The 17,727-nt window shown below is 45.8% G+C and overlaps 1 protein-coding gene across 4 annotated transcripts in view; it reads right to left on the reverse strand.

Annotated features, from left to right (window-relative positions):
- The window catches only part of cpx (synaptic transmission protein complexin), a 472,286-nt gene that overhangs the window by 169,089 nt on the left and 285,470 nt on the right, over positions 1 to 17,727 (reverse strand). For all 4 annotated transcript variants that reach the window (XM_071684301.1, XM_071684318.1, XM_071684325.1 and 1 more), the window contains exon 3: positions 9,171 to 9,340. In XM_071684301.1, the coding sequence (XP_071540402.1) occupies positions 9,171 to 9,340 (170 nt within the window). The remainder of the gene's footprint in view (positions 1 to 9,170; positions 9,341 to 17,727) is intronic.

Genomic DNA, 17,727 nt, shown 5'->3' on the forward strand with positions numbered 1-17,727 from the left:
AGCGTCAGCGGGGAGTGTGGCCCGTCCGTGAGCGTCAGCGGGGAGTGTGGTCCGTCCGTGAGCGTGGAGGGCTTTAAGCTTCACCTGTGGCGGACCTTCCCCTCCGCCTCCCTCCCTCCGCTACGCCTGACGCATTATTCAACAGCCCCCCCACCATGCACCTTCGTCGGATGAGGGCCGGCCCAGGCACCGTACTGCCGGCCTGTGTTGTTGGGGTGTGAGTGGGGTCGCCGTCTGTGGGGAGGGGAGGGAATAGACATGGGAAGGGAGGTCTTTGTGCCAGTCCCTGTGGTGTGGGGTGGTGTGAGGTGAGGTAGGGTGAGGTGAGGTGGGGGAGAGATGGGGGTTGAAGTGTGGCTCAGGAAGAAGGGGAAGGGGGTGTTGGGGTAGAGGTCTTTGTGAGTCGTTGAGAGAGGGAAGGAGTGAGGGAGGGAGGCCTGTGTGTGGTATATCAAGTGTTTATAAAGTCTTCATGACGCGCGCGCACGTGTGTGTGTGTGTGTGTGTGTGTGTGTGTGTTGTGTGTGTGTGTTGCTACGCGTGGTCGTGTGTGTGTGTGTGTGTGTGTGTGTGTGTTGCTACGCGTGGTCTCTGTCGGTCTTGCTGTCAGGGATTTCAGACACCACACGGGTCTTGACGTCACACCTGGGCGAAGGGTCTGTCTTTGTCCAACCCTCACCTGGAGTTCGCTCGTTTTCAACCTCACTACGTCATTGTGACGTCACAATGAAGAGGTCGGTAGGTAGGTAGGTCGGTCGGGGGTCGGTGGGTGGGTCGGGTGGTCTCTGTGGGTCTTCGCTACACTGCCTTAAGCCCACCCTCCTTCCCCCTTCCTCGTAGATTCACCGATCTACAAACGACCTACGCAAGGTGGGTCATCTCACACGCGGGAAACACCAAACCAATAAATACAAGCGTAGAATAACACTTCAAGAGTTCTGACCAGAGGTCAGGACACTCCCAAGGCACGGGTCTGCTTCGGTGACCCCGCAGAGGTCAGAGGTCAGGAATACAAGGGGAGAGGGAGGTAGTGAGGGGATAGACAGAAAGAGAAGAAGGTAAGGTCAGAAAGTGGGTTGGAACACCTTGCTCCTCCCACCCATCCTCCCTCATCGTGCCAAGATAGCAATTTCTCTATATCAATGGGGTTGAATTCCAAGGTACCTGCATTCTTACTGTGTCTTTCAGGGCGAATTCATCTTTCTTTTTTTTCATCTCTATACATCAAGTATTAGGATACGAGGATTCAATTCATATTCCAAAAACGTGTAAACAATGTGTCGGAAGGCAATGAATGAATTACCAATTTCCTTCGTGAATGAAGGACTTCAGTCGTGTGTAAAAATAAGAGAGAAAATGTGAAGCGTTTTTTATTTCTACCATTATGATCATCATCCGTTATCACTGACATTCACATTGTAAACGAACAATGGCATCACGTACGCGCATTCCACTCTGTTCAATTAATCATCGCAATTTTGTTACAATCATCATTTCAGCATTGTTATCATCTTCGCTATTACGGTAACCATTACAGCGGGTATAACAATCATTAGTATTATCAAAATTACTACAATTACTGCTACCATTAACAGTCAATATCATTATCATCATCATTGGAGAGATGTGGTATACGGGGGTCGACGTGCTGTCAGTGGGCTGACCCAGGGTATATGAAGCAGCCAGGGGGAAGCCACGTAAAAGGTCTGCTGCCATGTCTGGACGAGGGTAGGAAACCCTGATATCGGTATGTATTTACCCATGGCAGCTGGACAACGGCGGATGCGAGCGAATGAAGCCATTTCCAGTGTGTTCCTGCCACTTCCTCGCCGATGCGTGTAGACGGCGAAATACGTACGAATAGCGAAGAGAAAATATATCATTACGAATGGTATTACCACCACGCCGTGACATTAGCCTACGGGGAAGGACCATTGAGCGCAAGTCATTACCAGGAACAGGAGAGAAGGGAGTTATAAAACGTCGGCCAATTTCCCGACGACCAATAAGAAGGCATTTGCGCTGACATCATCGCTACAATAACCATTTACGAGCTGTTTTACCGCAAACGTCATCACTACCAAATCCAATGGGCATCTGAATCATCCCCAGCTGACGTTATCGACACCATACCCAATAGAAGGCGGCCACGCCACAGACGATAACACCACCGGAACCAATAAGGGATCATCGCCACGATGACGCCGTGGCTACGACCAATAGGGATTGAGCCTCAATCATACGTCATCAAAAAATAATCATGTAACCAATAACCAGCGACCATTTCGCTGACGACAACACTACCGTCACTCCGACGATGAAAAATGAAGGCGAGGGAAAGACTTGACAAACGTTACGAGCGACGACAAGCAAGAGGATGGAGCCGTCCCGCGGGAGTCACCGCCCAGAAGAAATATGAAAAATGCGACAAATCCCGGCTCGAGCTGCCGGCGGAACTCGGTAAAGCGTTTTTCGGTTATCCCTTTAATGCTCGGCTGACTCCGGGCAAGACGCGATGACGGATGGCTCGCGAGAAGTGACAAACGACGACCAGTCGCGTGGAGGACCTGCTCACGGGAGGGGTGGAGGGACGCGCAACGGTCGAGGGAGTGGATACAAGCACAGGTACGTTAACGGGTGGGGAACACACACACACACACACACACCACAGTCGAAGAGGAGTGGATACGGGAAGAGGGAATTGAAACCTCTTCCTTTTTTCCCCTTTTAAACAATCCGGAATAAATAACTTAATCACCAGAGTTTTCATCCGACACCCTCGGGCCTCTGCTACGCCCTCCCGACTATGTCAAACTATTTCTGCCCTCCCCACACTTTGGATTTTCCAACCTCAATCTTATCTATATCTTCTACCATGGAGGCGCGCGTCTACCCTCCGCTCCCTCCCTCAAAACATCCACTCTGGGAGGGTTGAGCGAATCCAGTTTCCATTCAGACTTTTTCCCTTGGGACAGCCATTACGACGCTGGCCTGGGTGGCCTCCAGCTGTGCTGAGTGTATAGCGGAGGTGATCTTGCTCGGAATGGCGTCTTGCATCCCTTCTTCGACCAGACTCTCCCCAGCGCCTCTTATCATTAGTTTTATCCCTCTTGCTCCCATGCCTGTCGCATCAGACACACAGTATAGAGGATCATGAAACCCCTCTCTCCTTCTCTGACACACACACACACACACACACACACACACACACACACACACACACTGCTTCTTATTTCTGGCCGGAATTACTGCAAAACTATTCATTAAAATCGAACATGTCTCCATCGTGAGAAACTGTACTGATCCGACTTATGAAAAAAAAAAAAAAATCTTTCCAATTCTTAATCAAACAATACCTACGCTCGTTTCAGTAATCCGGCCTTTACTCCCTGCCTTCCTACCTGATCAATACATGGGACAAAATGATTCATAAGTTTCACGTTTTTGATAATCTGTTGAGAAAATCCTTATTATACACTCTCTCTCTCTCTCTCTCTCTCTCTACATCTGTGTGTCTGTCTGTCTGTCTCTCTCCCCCGTGAGCGTCAGTGGGGAGTGTGGCCCGTCCGTGAGCGTCAGTGGGGAGTGTGGCCCGTCCGTGAGCGTCAGCGGGGAGTGTGGCCCGTCCGTGAGCGTCAGCGGGGAGTGTGGTCCGTCCGTGAGCGTGGAGGGCTTTAAGCTTCACCTGTGGCGGACCTTCCCCTCCGCCTCCCTCCCTCCGCTACGCCTGACGCATTATTCAACAGCCCCCCCACCATGCACCTTCGTCGGATGAGGGCCGGCCCAGGCACCGTACTGCCGGCCTGTGTTGTTGGGGTGTGAGTGGGGTCGCCGTCTGTGGGGAGGGGAGGGAATAGACATGGGAAGGGAGGTCTTTGTGCCAGTCCCTGTGGTGTGGGGTGGTGTGAGGTGGGGTAGGGTGAGGTGAGGTGGGGGAGAGATGGGGGTTGAAGTGTGGCTCAGGAAGAAGGGGAAGGGGGTGTTGGGGGAGAGGTCTTTGTGAGTCGTTGAGAGAGGGAAGGAGTGAGGGAGGGAGGCCTGTGTGTGGTATATCAAGTGTTTATAAAGTCTTCATGACGCGCGCGCACGTGTGTGTGTGTGTGTGTGTGTGTGTGTTGTGTGTGTGTGTTGCTACGCGTGGTCGTGTGTGTGTGTGTGTGTGTGTGTGTGTGTGTTGCTACGCGTGGTCTCTGTCGGTCTTGCTGTCAGGGATTTCAGACACCACACGGGTCTTGACGTCACACCTGGGCGAAGGGTCTGTCTTTGTCCAACCCTCACCTGGAGTTCGCTCGTTTTCAACCTCACTACGTCATTGTGACGTCACAATGAAGAGGTCGGTAGGTAGGTAGGTCGGTCGGGGGTCGTTGGGTGGGTCTGGTGGTCTCTGTGGGTCTTCGCTACACTGTCTTAAGCCCACCCCCTTCCCCCTTCCTCGTAGATTCACCGCTATGCCAACGACCTACGGAAGGAGGGTCATCTCACACGCGAAACACCAAACCAATAAATACTAACGTAGAATAACACTTCAAGAGTTCTGACCAGAGGTCAGGACACTCCCAAGGCACGGGTCTGCTTCGGTGACCCCGCAGAGGTCAGAGGTCAGGAATACAAGGGGGGGAGGGAGTGAGGGGATAGACAGAAAGAGAAGAAGGTAAGGTCAGAAAGTGGGTTGGAACACCTTGCTCTCCCACCCATCCCTTCCTCATCGTGCCAAGATAGCAATTTCTCTATATCAATGGGGTTGAATTCCAAGGTACCTGCATTCTTACTGTGTCTTTCAGGGCGAATTCATCTTTCTTTTTTTTCATCTCTATACATCAAGTAGTAGGATACGAGGATTCAATTCATATTCCAAAAACGTGTAAACAATGTGTCGGAAGGCAATGAATGAATTACCAATTTCCTTCGTAAATTAAGGACTTCAGTCGTGTGTAAAAATAAGAGAGAAAATGTGAAGCGTTTTTTATTTCTACCATTATGATCATCATCCGTTATCACTGACATTCACATTGTAAACGAACAATGGCATCACGTACGCGCATTCCACTCTGTTCAATTAATCATCGCAAATTTGTTACAATCATCATTTCAGCATTGTTATCATCTTCGCTATTACGGTAACCATTACAGCGGGTATAACAATCATTAGTATTATCAAAATTACTACAATTACTGCTACCATTAACAGTCAATATCATTATTATCATCATTGGAGAGATGTGGTATACGGGGGTCGACGTGCTGTCAGTGGGCTGACCCAAGGTATATGAAGCAGCCAGGGGGAAGCCACGTAAAAGGTCTGCTGCCATGTCTGGACGTGGGTAGGAAACCCTGATATCGGTATGTATTTACCCATGGCAGCTGGACAACGGCGGATGCGAGCGAATGAAGCCATTTCCCGTGTGTTCCTGCCACTTCCTCGCCGATGCGAGAAGACGGCGAAATACGTACGAATAGCGAAGAGAAAATATATCATTACGAATGGTATTACCACCACACCATGACATTAGCCTACGGGGAAGGACCATTGAGCGCAAGTCATTACCAGGAACAGGAGAGAAGGGAGTTATAAAACGTCGGCCAATTTCCCGACGACCAATAAGAAGGCATTTGCGCTGACATCATCGCTACAATAACCATTTACGAGCTGTTTTACCGCAAACGTCATCACTACCAAATCCAATGGGCATCTGAATCATCCCCAGCTGACGTTATCGACACCATACCCAATAGAAGGCGGCCACGCCACAGACGATAACACCACCGGAACCAATAAGGGATCATCGCCACGATGACGCCGTGGTTACGACCAATAGGGATAGAGCCTCAATCATACGTCATCAAAAATAATCATGTAACCAATAACCGGCGACCATTTCGCTGACGACAACACTACCGTCACTCCGACGATGAAAAATGAAGGCGAGGGAAAGACTTGACAAACGTTACGAGCGACGACAAGCAAGAGGATGGAGCCGTCCCGCGGGAGTCACCGCCCAGAAGAAATATGAAAAATGCGACAAATCCCGGCTCGAGCTGCCGGCGGAACTCGGTAAAGCGTTTTTCGGTTATCCCTTTAATGCTCGGCTGACTCCGGGCAAGACGCGATGACGGATGGCTCGCGAGAAGTGACAAACGACGACCAGTCGCGTGGAGGACCTGCTCGCGGGAGGGTTGGGGGGACGCACAACGGTCGAGGGAGTGGATACAAGCACAGGTACGTTAACGGGTGGGGAACACACACACACCACAGTCGAAGAGGAGTGGATACGGGAAGAGGGAATTGAAACCTCTTCCTTTTTTCCCCTTTTAAACAATCCGGAATAAATAACTTAATCACCAGAGTTTTCATCCGACACCCTCGGGCCTCTGCTACGCCCTCCCGACTATGTCTAACTATTTCTGCCCTCCCCAGGATCTTCCAACCTCAATCTTATCTCTATATCTTCCACCATGGAGGCGCGCGTGTCTACCCTCCGCTCCCTCCCTCAAAACATCCACTCTGGGAGGGTTGAGCGAATCCAGTTTCCATTCAGACTTTTTCCCTTGGGACAGCCATTACGACGCTGGCCTGGGTGGCCTCCAGCTGTGCTGAGTGTATAGCGGAGGTGATCTTGCTCGGAATGGCGTCTTGCTGCATCCCTTCTTCGACCAGACTCTCCCCAGCGCCTCTTATCATTAGTTTTATCCCTCTTGCTCCCATGCCTGTCGCATCAGACACACAGTATAGAGGATTATGAAACCCCTCTCTCCTCTGACACACACACACACACACACACACACACACACACACTCTGCTTCTTATTTCTGGCCGGAATTACTGCAAAACTATTCATTAAAATCGAACATGTCTCCATCGTGAGAAACTGTACTGATCCGACTTATGAAAAAAAAAAAAAAATCTTTCCAATTCTTAATCAAACAATACCTACGCTCGTTTCAGTAATCCGGCCTTTACTCCCTGCCTTCCTACCTGATCAATACATGGGACAAAATGATTCATAAGTTTCACGTTTTTGATAATCTGTTGAGAAAATCCTTATTATACACGAATTCATCGATTATAAAACAAGACATTGAAAGGACAGATGATACAACGTAATTCACATCCACTGAAATAGACTAAAACTTAAGTACATTATAGAAGTAATCATTAATTGGGTATAAAAAAAATATCAAAATATTAGAAACTTTGTCTACAATAGGAAGCCATGGAGAAAGTCTATGCCAGAGTCGTTACGGGTGATTCTTCCAACACTTTAGCTAAGAAATGTCAATCTTCTGGACGGTATTACATTGGCAGCCTCCCTCACTCCTCCCCCACACACTGATGAATAATATGATGATACACACACGTCCATCAGACCCTCAGCTGCTAGGACCAAGCTTAGCATCTGATCACAAAGTTCTCACTCTCTCTCTCTCTCTCTCTCTCTCTCTCTCTCTCTCTCCTCTCCATCTATCTACCTATCTATTTACACAACATGTAAAAGTATACGGGAATTATATTTGCACGTCTCTCGACACCAGCGAACACCCAAACTTCCCCCCCTTTTTAAAATCAACATTGTGAGCGAGTGACCCGGGCTAGCTACCCAGCTGCTAGCTTCCATCTCTCTCTCTCTCCCTAACCAGCGTAAGAACGTCCTGGCTCACACAACAGCAAACACAGCTTGTCCGTCATGACTGAGTATCTAACAGCTTATCTCTCTCTCTCTCTCTCTCTCTCTCTCTCTCTCTCTCTCTCTCTCTCTCTCTCTCTCTCTCTCTCTCTCTCTCTCTCTCTCTCAATCTTAGAACCGGGATCGAAGAGGTTGGTTCGTCGCTTCCTTCCTGAGACTCAAATTACGTTTTAATGACAGTTACAAAAATAAGAAATACATATATACTAACAGGTTTACAGACTTCAAACACGATTGTTGATAATTCAAAACAAAACAAAAAAAAAAAAAAATATGATTATCTTAAAAAGCCCTAAAGAACACGACTGATTGAAGACGTAAGAACAAGATAATTGATCGTTTCAATGATCTCATATATCACGATTACTGACAATTTCAAAAACATGGCAACACGATTACTGACCCCTTTTGAAAAAAACCTCAAAACACGATCACTGTGACAGTTTTCAAAAACTTTTACCACTTCCTTCACCGACGGTCTTAATGACTCAAAAATATTACAATGACTGAATTTGAAGAGCTAAACTTACGTTTACTGACAGTGTGTAAAAAAAAAACTACAACTTAAAGTCAGTTTGTAAATACTTTAAAACTGACACTTACCGACAGATTAAAAGACCTAAATGTATACAATATCTGACAGTTTTAAAGGACCTAAAGTTACACAATATCTGACAGTTTTAAAGGACCTAAAGTTACACAATATCTGACAGTTTTAAAGGACCTAAAGTTACACAATATCTGACAGCTTGACAGGACCTAAAATTACGACCGCAGACAGTTTTATGACGACCCTAAAAACTGACACACGAACAGTTTAAAAAAACCTAAAATCACAATATGAGACAGTTTGAAAAGACCTTAAAATGAAGATCACAGTGTGTAGCGACCTTAAAACTATTGACACTTAATTGTTTAAAAGACCTAAAAATTACAAAATACTACAGCTTTTAATAAACCTAAAATTTCACCCAATTGGCAGTTCGTAAAAAACGTATATTCTATTGGCAGTATGTAAAAGACTTACCTCATTTTAATGACGGCAGTTTTCTAAAAGACTTGTAATCAAAAATATCACAAGTCATCGGTTGTTTGTAAAAGACTTACAATTTATTGGTTGTTTGTAAAAGACTTAATAAATGGCAGCATATTTGTAAAAGACATACAACTTATAGGCTGCAACTTTGTAAACGACATACATTTCACTGGCAGCAGCTTTGTAAAAGACTTACCTCACATTTTACTGGCAGCAGCAGCTTTGTAAAACACTTGCATTTCACTGTCGTCAGCAGCTTTGTAAAAGACATACATTTCACTGGCAGCATCTTTGTAAAAGACACATTTTACTGGCGTCAGCAGCTTTCAAAAGACTTGTATTTCACTGTCGTCGGTAGCATTGTAAAATACTTACATTTCACCGTCGTGAGCAGCTTTGTAAAAGACGTACCTGACATATCACTGTCGTGAGCAGCTTTGTAAAAGCCTTACCTTATCTCTAATGTTCTGTCTCATTCCTTCCCGCTCCTCCTCCATCTTGCGATGCTTCTCCTCGCGCCTGTCGTTGGCCTCCTTGATGGCCTCCAAGCGCTCTCTCTCGGCCTCCTCCTCCTTCTCTTTGTCTCCCTCATCGCCGCCGTCTCCACCGCCGGGGAGCTGGCCTGTTGGTGGGGAGAGACGGGAGGATTGGTGGTGGTGGTGGTGGTGATGTGTGTGAGAGAGCGAGAGAGAGAGAGAGAGAGAGAGAGAGAGAGAGAGAGAGAGAGAGAGAGAGAGAGAGAGAGAGAGAGAGTAAAGAAAACAACGACAAACTACTCAATTGTTATCAGACTCCAGCATATCAACAAGGCTGAAGTCAATAATGGCATAACAATGTTGCAGAAAATTCGTGCAATGCCAATAGACCCGGCGACAGAACACACCTCTACAGGTGTTGAGGACAGAGTGACACAATCACTGTCAACTCTGTCGTATATATATATATATATATATATATATATATATATATATATATATATATATATATATATATATATATATATTGGAAAGGATCACAATTGAGCGAGTGATCAGGTATATTCCTACGAGTCCACGGGAAAATGAAACACGACAACTTCCCAAGTGCACTTTCGTGTGATAATCACATCATAGGAATATATATATATATATATATATATATATATATATATATATATATATATATATATATATATATATTATATATATATATCATAAGACTACATCCTATTATTGGTTTAGAGTAGTGTAATGTACATTAATATTCTACAGTGAGAAGTAAAGACACACATCAACACTATTACACTTTACAATGCTAGCAAGTGCACCACTTACATACTTTACACACGAAACATCATACTATTGCCACACTTCACACTTCACAAGTGCGCTGCCGATATACTTAACACTTTGCAAGTTCATTCCTTGCCACAACCGACACTTGGTACGATGCATCCCTTCCCACACATGACACCCTGACACATGACACTTTTAAGATCCATCCCCGTCATACATGACACATGGAAATGTATTCCTCTCATACATGAAGCTTGAAGATGTATTCGTTTAACACATGACACTAGTTCCAAGACATGATACAGAAATTGCTTTCATATATATATATATATATATATATATATATATATATATATATATATATATATATATATATATATATGCACACACACAAAACACCCGCGTTTTGTGGTCATTCATTTTTCTTTCATTTCCACTTTTGAATTTCAATCATTCACTGTTTGCTCGCCATTCTTTCATTATGATACGTCCATTTTCTCTTTCGCATATCACGTTCAATCGGACATTTCCAATAGGTATAGCTCGGTCCATCATTTATACAACGGTACACATGGGTTAGCTCAACGCATTTTGCAATTTTCTTTTAATGAATTTTTCATCTCATTCGTTCAGTTTATCGTTGCGGGGGGGGGGGGGGGGACTATTTAATGGCAGTGAACAGAGGGGGTTGTGGACATGCATGACAGGGGAAACCCCTCCTCCTCCTCCTCTAATGGTACATGAGGCTGTGAGCAGTGAAAATGAGGGTTGAGGAGAAGGAGGAGGGATGAGTGTTGCATGACTTGAAGGTCAGCACCTACTGTGGGTATGACATCAGTGTACGACAGTAGCCCCTGCTCATACGCCAGGCAGCACGGTCGGCCGCGTTCAGACAGTACACCTAATTTAGGTGTGGGTGCGCGCAGTGGAGACACTGGCCATCTGCTAAATCCCCCAGTGAGGCTTAAGAGGGGATTTATCATAGACTTTCCCATGGGATGATAGCGCCTGGGGCGATTATAATCCTTCACAGGTCCGTAGTGGCTAAAGAGACCATGAATCACTAAGGGATTTTCGTCTGTGAGTGATAATTATGAAATACGTTGTACCGAGGTATAGCAGCTTCTTGACCCCTCTCCTCTTATCGTATAGGATTTCTATATATATATTTTTTCCCACGCGATATAGCCACGCCCAGCGGTGCTACACGCCAACACGCCGGTGGGGGCAAGAACACGCCAACACTTCGCGATTTCTCATGAGAATCACACTTATGGACCTGGGTGGTGTAGCGGTCAGCGATGCTGAGGCATTCCCGGGCTGCCCGGGTTCGAGCCCGGATAGCTATGAATAATGGGTGCGGGTTACCAGTCCACTGTCAACCTAGCTGTTCATCCTTCATCCTCTTTCAGGGGTTATTCAGTTAAATGTGACATTGGCTTTGGCTTGAGGCGTGTGTGTGTGTGTGTGTATATATATATATATATATATATATATATATATATATATATATATATATATATTTTTATACTAATCGCCATTTCCCGCATTAGCGAGGTAGCGTTAAGAACAGAGGATGAGGACTGGGCCTTTGAGGGAATATCCTCACCTGGCCCCTTTCTCTGTTTCTTCTTTTGGAAAAAAAAAAAAAAAAAATGAGGGGAGGATTTCCAGCCTCCCGCTCCCTTCCCTTTTAGTCGCCTTCTACGACACGCAGGGAATACGTGGGAAGTATTCTTTCTCCCCTATCCCCAGGGATAAAATATATATCTTTTTTATACATAATCGCCATTTCCCGCTTTAGCGAGGCAGCGTTAAGAACAGAGGACTGAGCCTCAGGGGGAGTATCCTCACTTGGCTCCCTTCTCCGTTCGTTCTTTTGGAAAATGATAAACATTAATGAGATGACCTTGATCAGGTCAGGTCAGTCAGGTTTCCTCATGTCGTAAATGGTCGCGTGTGATGGCCTGATCGAGTGGTCTTTCAAAGTCGTGGGTCCTCTCGAACCAAGTGTGGTCTTTGGAGAAAGACGAGTTTCAAATCTCTGAATGTGGTGGAGTGGGCCTTGGTTGAAGACGATCTCCGAATTTAGAAGAATGGTCTTTGAAAGAAGAGTGGTCTCTGAGAGAAGAGTGGTCTTTATAAAGGGGAGTGGTTTCTGAGAAGAGTGGTCTTTACAAAGAGGAGTGGAGTAGTGGTCTTTATAAAGGGGAGTGGTCTATGAAAGAAGAGTGGTCTTTATAAAGGGAAGTGGTCTATGAGAGAAGAGTGGCCTTTATACAGGGGAGTGGTCTATGAAAGAAGAGTGGTCTTGATAAAGGAAAGTGGAGGAGGAGAGTGGTCTATATAAAGGGGAGTGGTCTATGAGAGAAGAGTGGTCTTTGAGAAGGTGTGATCTTTGAAAAAATAAAAAGCAGGGTTTGATAAAAGCAGCAGTATTAAGGAGTTTTTTTTTCTCTTTTTTCTAAAATGAAGAATGGCCTTTGAAAGAAAAGTACCCTTTGAAAGAAGAGCGGTCTTTTGATAGAAAGGGAAGCCTTTGAAAGAAGGAGCTATGGGGCAAACACTTAGGAAGAGAAAATATTTACATATACATACATATATACATACAGTCATACACATATACATCCAGAATTTAACAGACTTAACCCAGAACCAACGTATGGCGTAATTTAGACTCGACCAATCGGCTTTATACAGTTTGCAAAAAAAAAATATTTGCCTATGCGTTCCTCCAGCACCTGTGTGAATTCCCCATCACCATCACCACCTTCATCACCTGCATCACCAAATGGAAATTTATATTATTTCCAAGGGTTTGGACAACCACTCAAGCGGCTGCCCGATGTGCTGAACAGGTAGCAGTAAATCTATATATAAATTCTGTGTATATACATTTATATAAAGTCTGTGTAAATGCAAATCTATTTAAATTCTGCTATGTGTTAATCTATACAAAGTCTGCTGCTGGTGCAAATCTATACAAATTTTGTAAAAAATGAATTATCTATATAGAGTCTTTGTAACCAATCTATATAAATCTTGTGTCACGGCAAATCTGTACACATTTCGTGTTAAGTGTCAATCTAAATACATTAGTTCAGAGCAGATCTATACAAATTGTTAAAGCATATCATCATATATTAATTCTGGGTTTACCTCAAAGTTATACAAATTCTGTTAGTACAAGTTCGTTGCCAAATCAAAATAACTTCCGTTAGTGCAGATTTATATATATTCATTCCGTTACTTCACATCAACATAAACTGCAAGCGCAAAATATTTATAAATTCTGGGTTGACTGCCAGGCTATATAAATTCCCAGCTTACCGTAAAAGCACTTAAGAGACAGATCGTAAATTCTGACTTAATACCGCCCTTCCTGTGTCTATATTGCTCTCAGGGATGGAGTGTCTATATTCCCCTCAGGGGACGGTGTGTCTATATTTGCCACTATATAGGCCTGAGTAATGGTGGGAGGATAGAACACAACACGATGATTGCAGGAGAAGAAAGTTTTGAAGTTAGTGAAGACGGGCTCGAGCCACGCGTGGCACTCCGTCACATTCTAACTTCGTGTGTGTGTGTGAGAGAGAGAGAGAGAGAGAGAGAGAGAGAGAGAGAGAGAGAGAGAGAGAGAGAGAGAGAGAGAGAGAGAGTGTTACAATTACAGGCAATGCTGTCATTCGTTGTAATGAACTTCGTGATCCCTTGTTGGATATTACTGTGAATTCCTTTGATATTGTTAAAGAGAAAATAAAAAAAAAAGAGTTGTGGCTTTCATGTTACCATTTCTCTTTTCTAATCCTCTCTTCTCCTCCTCCTCTTCTCTTCCTCCTCTAAACACATACACACACACACACACACACACACACACACACACACACACACACTGACACACACACACACACACACACACACACACACACACACAGCTTACAATTTCTCTGCTACAGAAAATGAAAAAAATATATATATCCCTTCGAAGGCCATGATTAGAAAAAGAATATATATATACGACTCTAAATCCACAGCTCTGGTCTGGTCCGAAAACCTCGGGTTTGAGAGGGAAGCGAAACAAAACTATATATACATTTGGTGTGAAAATCAGCGAGGCAGAAAGGGGCATCAGAACCTCAGGGTCGCCACACGGATCCGACCCTCCCTCCCTGGTATTCGATTAACTTGATTGCTTTTCTGGGCGATTCTCTTTTGTTTGAACGCCGGAGCTCTGAAGCGATGCCTGGGGGAGCCCCGCCCGCCCACGGGGGCTTATACACATCCGAGTAAATGATGTCAGTCAGGGGAACCGAACGACTTTACCGCCGATTTTGGGCGATGGAACAAGCCTTGGGATCTAATCACCCTCGGAGGATAATTAGAATTATCTTTATCATAGGTTTTCCGGCGAAGAACGACGAGCAAGTAGAGGCTGCAATTAACTCAACATTACATACAGGTAAGGGAGGGAGAGAGAGAGAGAGAGAGGGGTCCCCCCTTCCTCCCACGGATTAATGAGCCCTACCAACACGAAGTTAGGCGTCTTAATACAAAGGCTTCGTCTTAGTACAAAACTTGACGGCCGAGAAAGTCCCTTACCTTCTTCACTTCCTCTCTTTGTGACTCCCCCTTTTTCCCCTCTCGTTCACTTGGAATATACACACACACACGCAGGCCTCTCGTAAGACTCACACAAACACACACACTCGTATTAAAGGAGACAAATAGAGAGAGTTCTTGTCTTTTCCTATTATGCTGTGGAGAGAGGCAATTTCAACTAAGAACTTTCATCACTGAAGTCCCACAGACCTACGATATTCGATATCATTACTCATTGGTTTCCCCTGATAGCAGGTCCTCTATGAACCGATGAGTTATCGGTGGCAACACACATCTGACTCCAACGATAACAGGTCATCTATGACCCGATGAGGTATCTGTGGCCTGTTTCCACCCTTCCTCCCTAAGTCGGTGTAAACAACCACACGCTTCCTGACCGTTGTTCACCCGTCGTGTTGTGTGAAGCTGAGGGAAAACAATGTTTATGATACGGACACACACTACACACACACTCCACACGCGCACCCGTCTCTTCCTTCGGGCCCCCCTCGCTCTCCTCCTCCTCTTCCTCTCTCTTATCTTTTCGCCCTCACTCACAGCATTTCTTTCACTCCTCCTCTCTTTCCTTCATCGACGTTATACTATCTCCCATTTCCCTTCCCAAAACACGCCCCCTTCCTCTCACCAGTACTCTCTCTCTCTCTCTCTCTCTCTCTCTCTCTCTCTCTCTCTCTCTCTGCAGTCGCTGATAAGGCCAGCGATAAGGCTTTCATTAAGTTCGCAACTTCCTGATGGGATAAGAGGTTTTACTGGGGGAGGGGGAGAGAGAGAGAGAGAGAGAGAGAGAGAGAGAGAGAGAGAGAGAGAGAGAGAGAGAGAGAGAGAGAGAGAGAGAGAGAGAGGGGGGGGGGGGGTTGGTTCTGCTTAGCCTGCCCTCGCCCGCCAATCACTGATGGAGGGTTGGGGCGGTAGCGTTAATTATGTATGGGCGTGTGTGTGGTGGCGGCCGTCTGGGAAGGGGGGAGGGGGGGAATTAATCCGTTGGGCACGACGGGTGGGGGGGGCGACGACCCCCTCGAACACGACGGGTAAGGCCCCTTGAGCAAGATGTTACGACCTTTGAACACGAAGTGTACGACCCCTTGAGCACGACGGTACGATCCCTTGAGCACGACGGTAGGACCCCTTGAGCAAGACCTGTACGACCACTGAGCACGACGGTACGACCCCTTGAGCACAACGGTACGACCACTGATCACGACGGTACGACCATTTAGCATGACCTGTACGACCACTGATCACGACGGTACGACCCTTGGGTATCACGGCCTGGCATCTGACCCGATACTTAACGACATACATTTCCTGACACTCTTACCACTGGGAGTCAGCGATGGTTGACCTTACCAACGAACGAGTCTTTGTTCCGGCACGAGGCACTTGGCAGGTCAGTCGCACTTACAGACGAGTGCGAACTCAGGAACATAGATCTTCCGAGTACACTCCATTTTCTCTTTTCTCCTCACAATAATTTCGCAATCAACCCCAACCAGAGTTCTTCAAGAGAGATGCCGTGACCTTCTCTCTCTCTTTCTCGTGTGTGTGTGTGTGTGTGTGTGTGTGTGTGCGCGCGTTAAACATAGCATGCAGAGGGTTGGAGAAAGATTTCTTAAAACCGCCGCCTTAAAGGTCATGACCATTAATATCTTAATAGCAGTGTTGGCCCTGCATTTACTGACTCCTCTGGCCAGGGCAAATCTTGGGGGCATTTTCTCTTCCTCCTCCTCCTCCTTCCTCTCTCTTATCTTTTCGCCCTCACTCACAGCATTTCTTTCACTCCTCCTCTCTTTCCTTCATCGACGTTATACTATCTCCCATTTCCCTTCCCAAAACACGCCCCCTTCCTCTCACCAGTACTCTCTCTCTCTCTTCTCTCTCTTATCTTTTCGCCCTCACTCACAGCATTTCTTTCACTCCTCCTCTCTTTCCTTCATCGACGTTATACTATCTCCCATTTCCCTTCCCAAAACACGCCCCCTTCCTCTCACCAGTACTCTCTCTCTCTCTCTCTCTCTCTCTCTCTCTCTCTCTCTCACCACCTCCTCTGTATATCTTTTCACCGTCGCTATTGTCGTCTTTTTCATTCAAGGGCTGGCGTTGATGAAAGCTTGCGTCCGTCTCTGGTGCCTTTGTCATAGATAGAAAAAAAAAAAAAATGGATACGCGTAGATTGGAGTGTAGACGACAGATGATTGGAGCACAGACGAGAGATGATTGGAATGCAGACGACAGATGACTGGAGTGCAGAGAGAGATGATTGGAATGCAGACGACAGATGATTGGAGCACAGACGACAGATGATTGGAATGCAGACGACAGATGATTGGAAAGTAGACGACACATGATTGGAAAGCAGACGACACATGATTGGAAAGCAGACGACACATGATTGGAAAGCAGACGACACATGATTGGAAAGCAGACGACACATGATTGGAAAGCAGACGACACATGATTGGAAAGCAGACGACACATGATTGGAAAGCAGACGACACATGATTGGAAAGCAGACGACACATGATTGGAAAGCAGACGACACATGATTGGAAAGCAGACGACACATGATTGGAAAGCAGACGACACATGATTGGAAAGCAGACGACACATGATTGGAAAGCAGACGACACATGATTGGAAAGCAGACGACACATGATTGGAAAGCAGACGACACATGATTGGAAAGCAGACGACACATGATTGGAAAGCAGACGACACATGATTGGAAAGCAGACGACACATGATTGGAAAGCAGACGACACATGATTGGAAAGCAGACGACACATGATTGGAAAGCAGACGACACATGATTGGAAAGCAGACGACACATGATTGGAAAGCAGACGACACATGATTGGAAAGCAGACGACACATGATTGGAAAGCAGACGACACATGATTGGAAAGCAGACGACACATGATTGGAAAGCAGACGACACATGATTGGAAAGCAGACGACACATGATTGGAAAGCAGACGACACATGATTGGAAAGCAGACGACACATGATTGGAAAGCAGACGACACATGATTGGAAAGCAGACGACACATGATTGGAAAGCAGACGACACATGATTGGAAAGCAGACGACACATGATTGGAAAGCAGACGACACATGA

Source organism: Panulirus ornatus, chromosome 3 (genome assembly GCF_036320965.1).
Source record: "Panulirus ornatus isolate Po-2019 chromosome 3, ASM3632096v1, whole genome shotgun sequence".
Taxonomy (NCBI): Eukaryota; Metazoa; Arthropoda; class Malacostraca; order Decapoda; family Palinuridae; genus Panulirus; species Panulirus ornatus.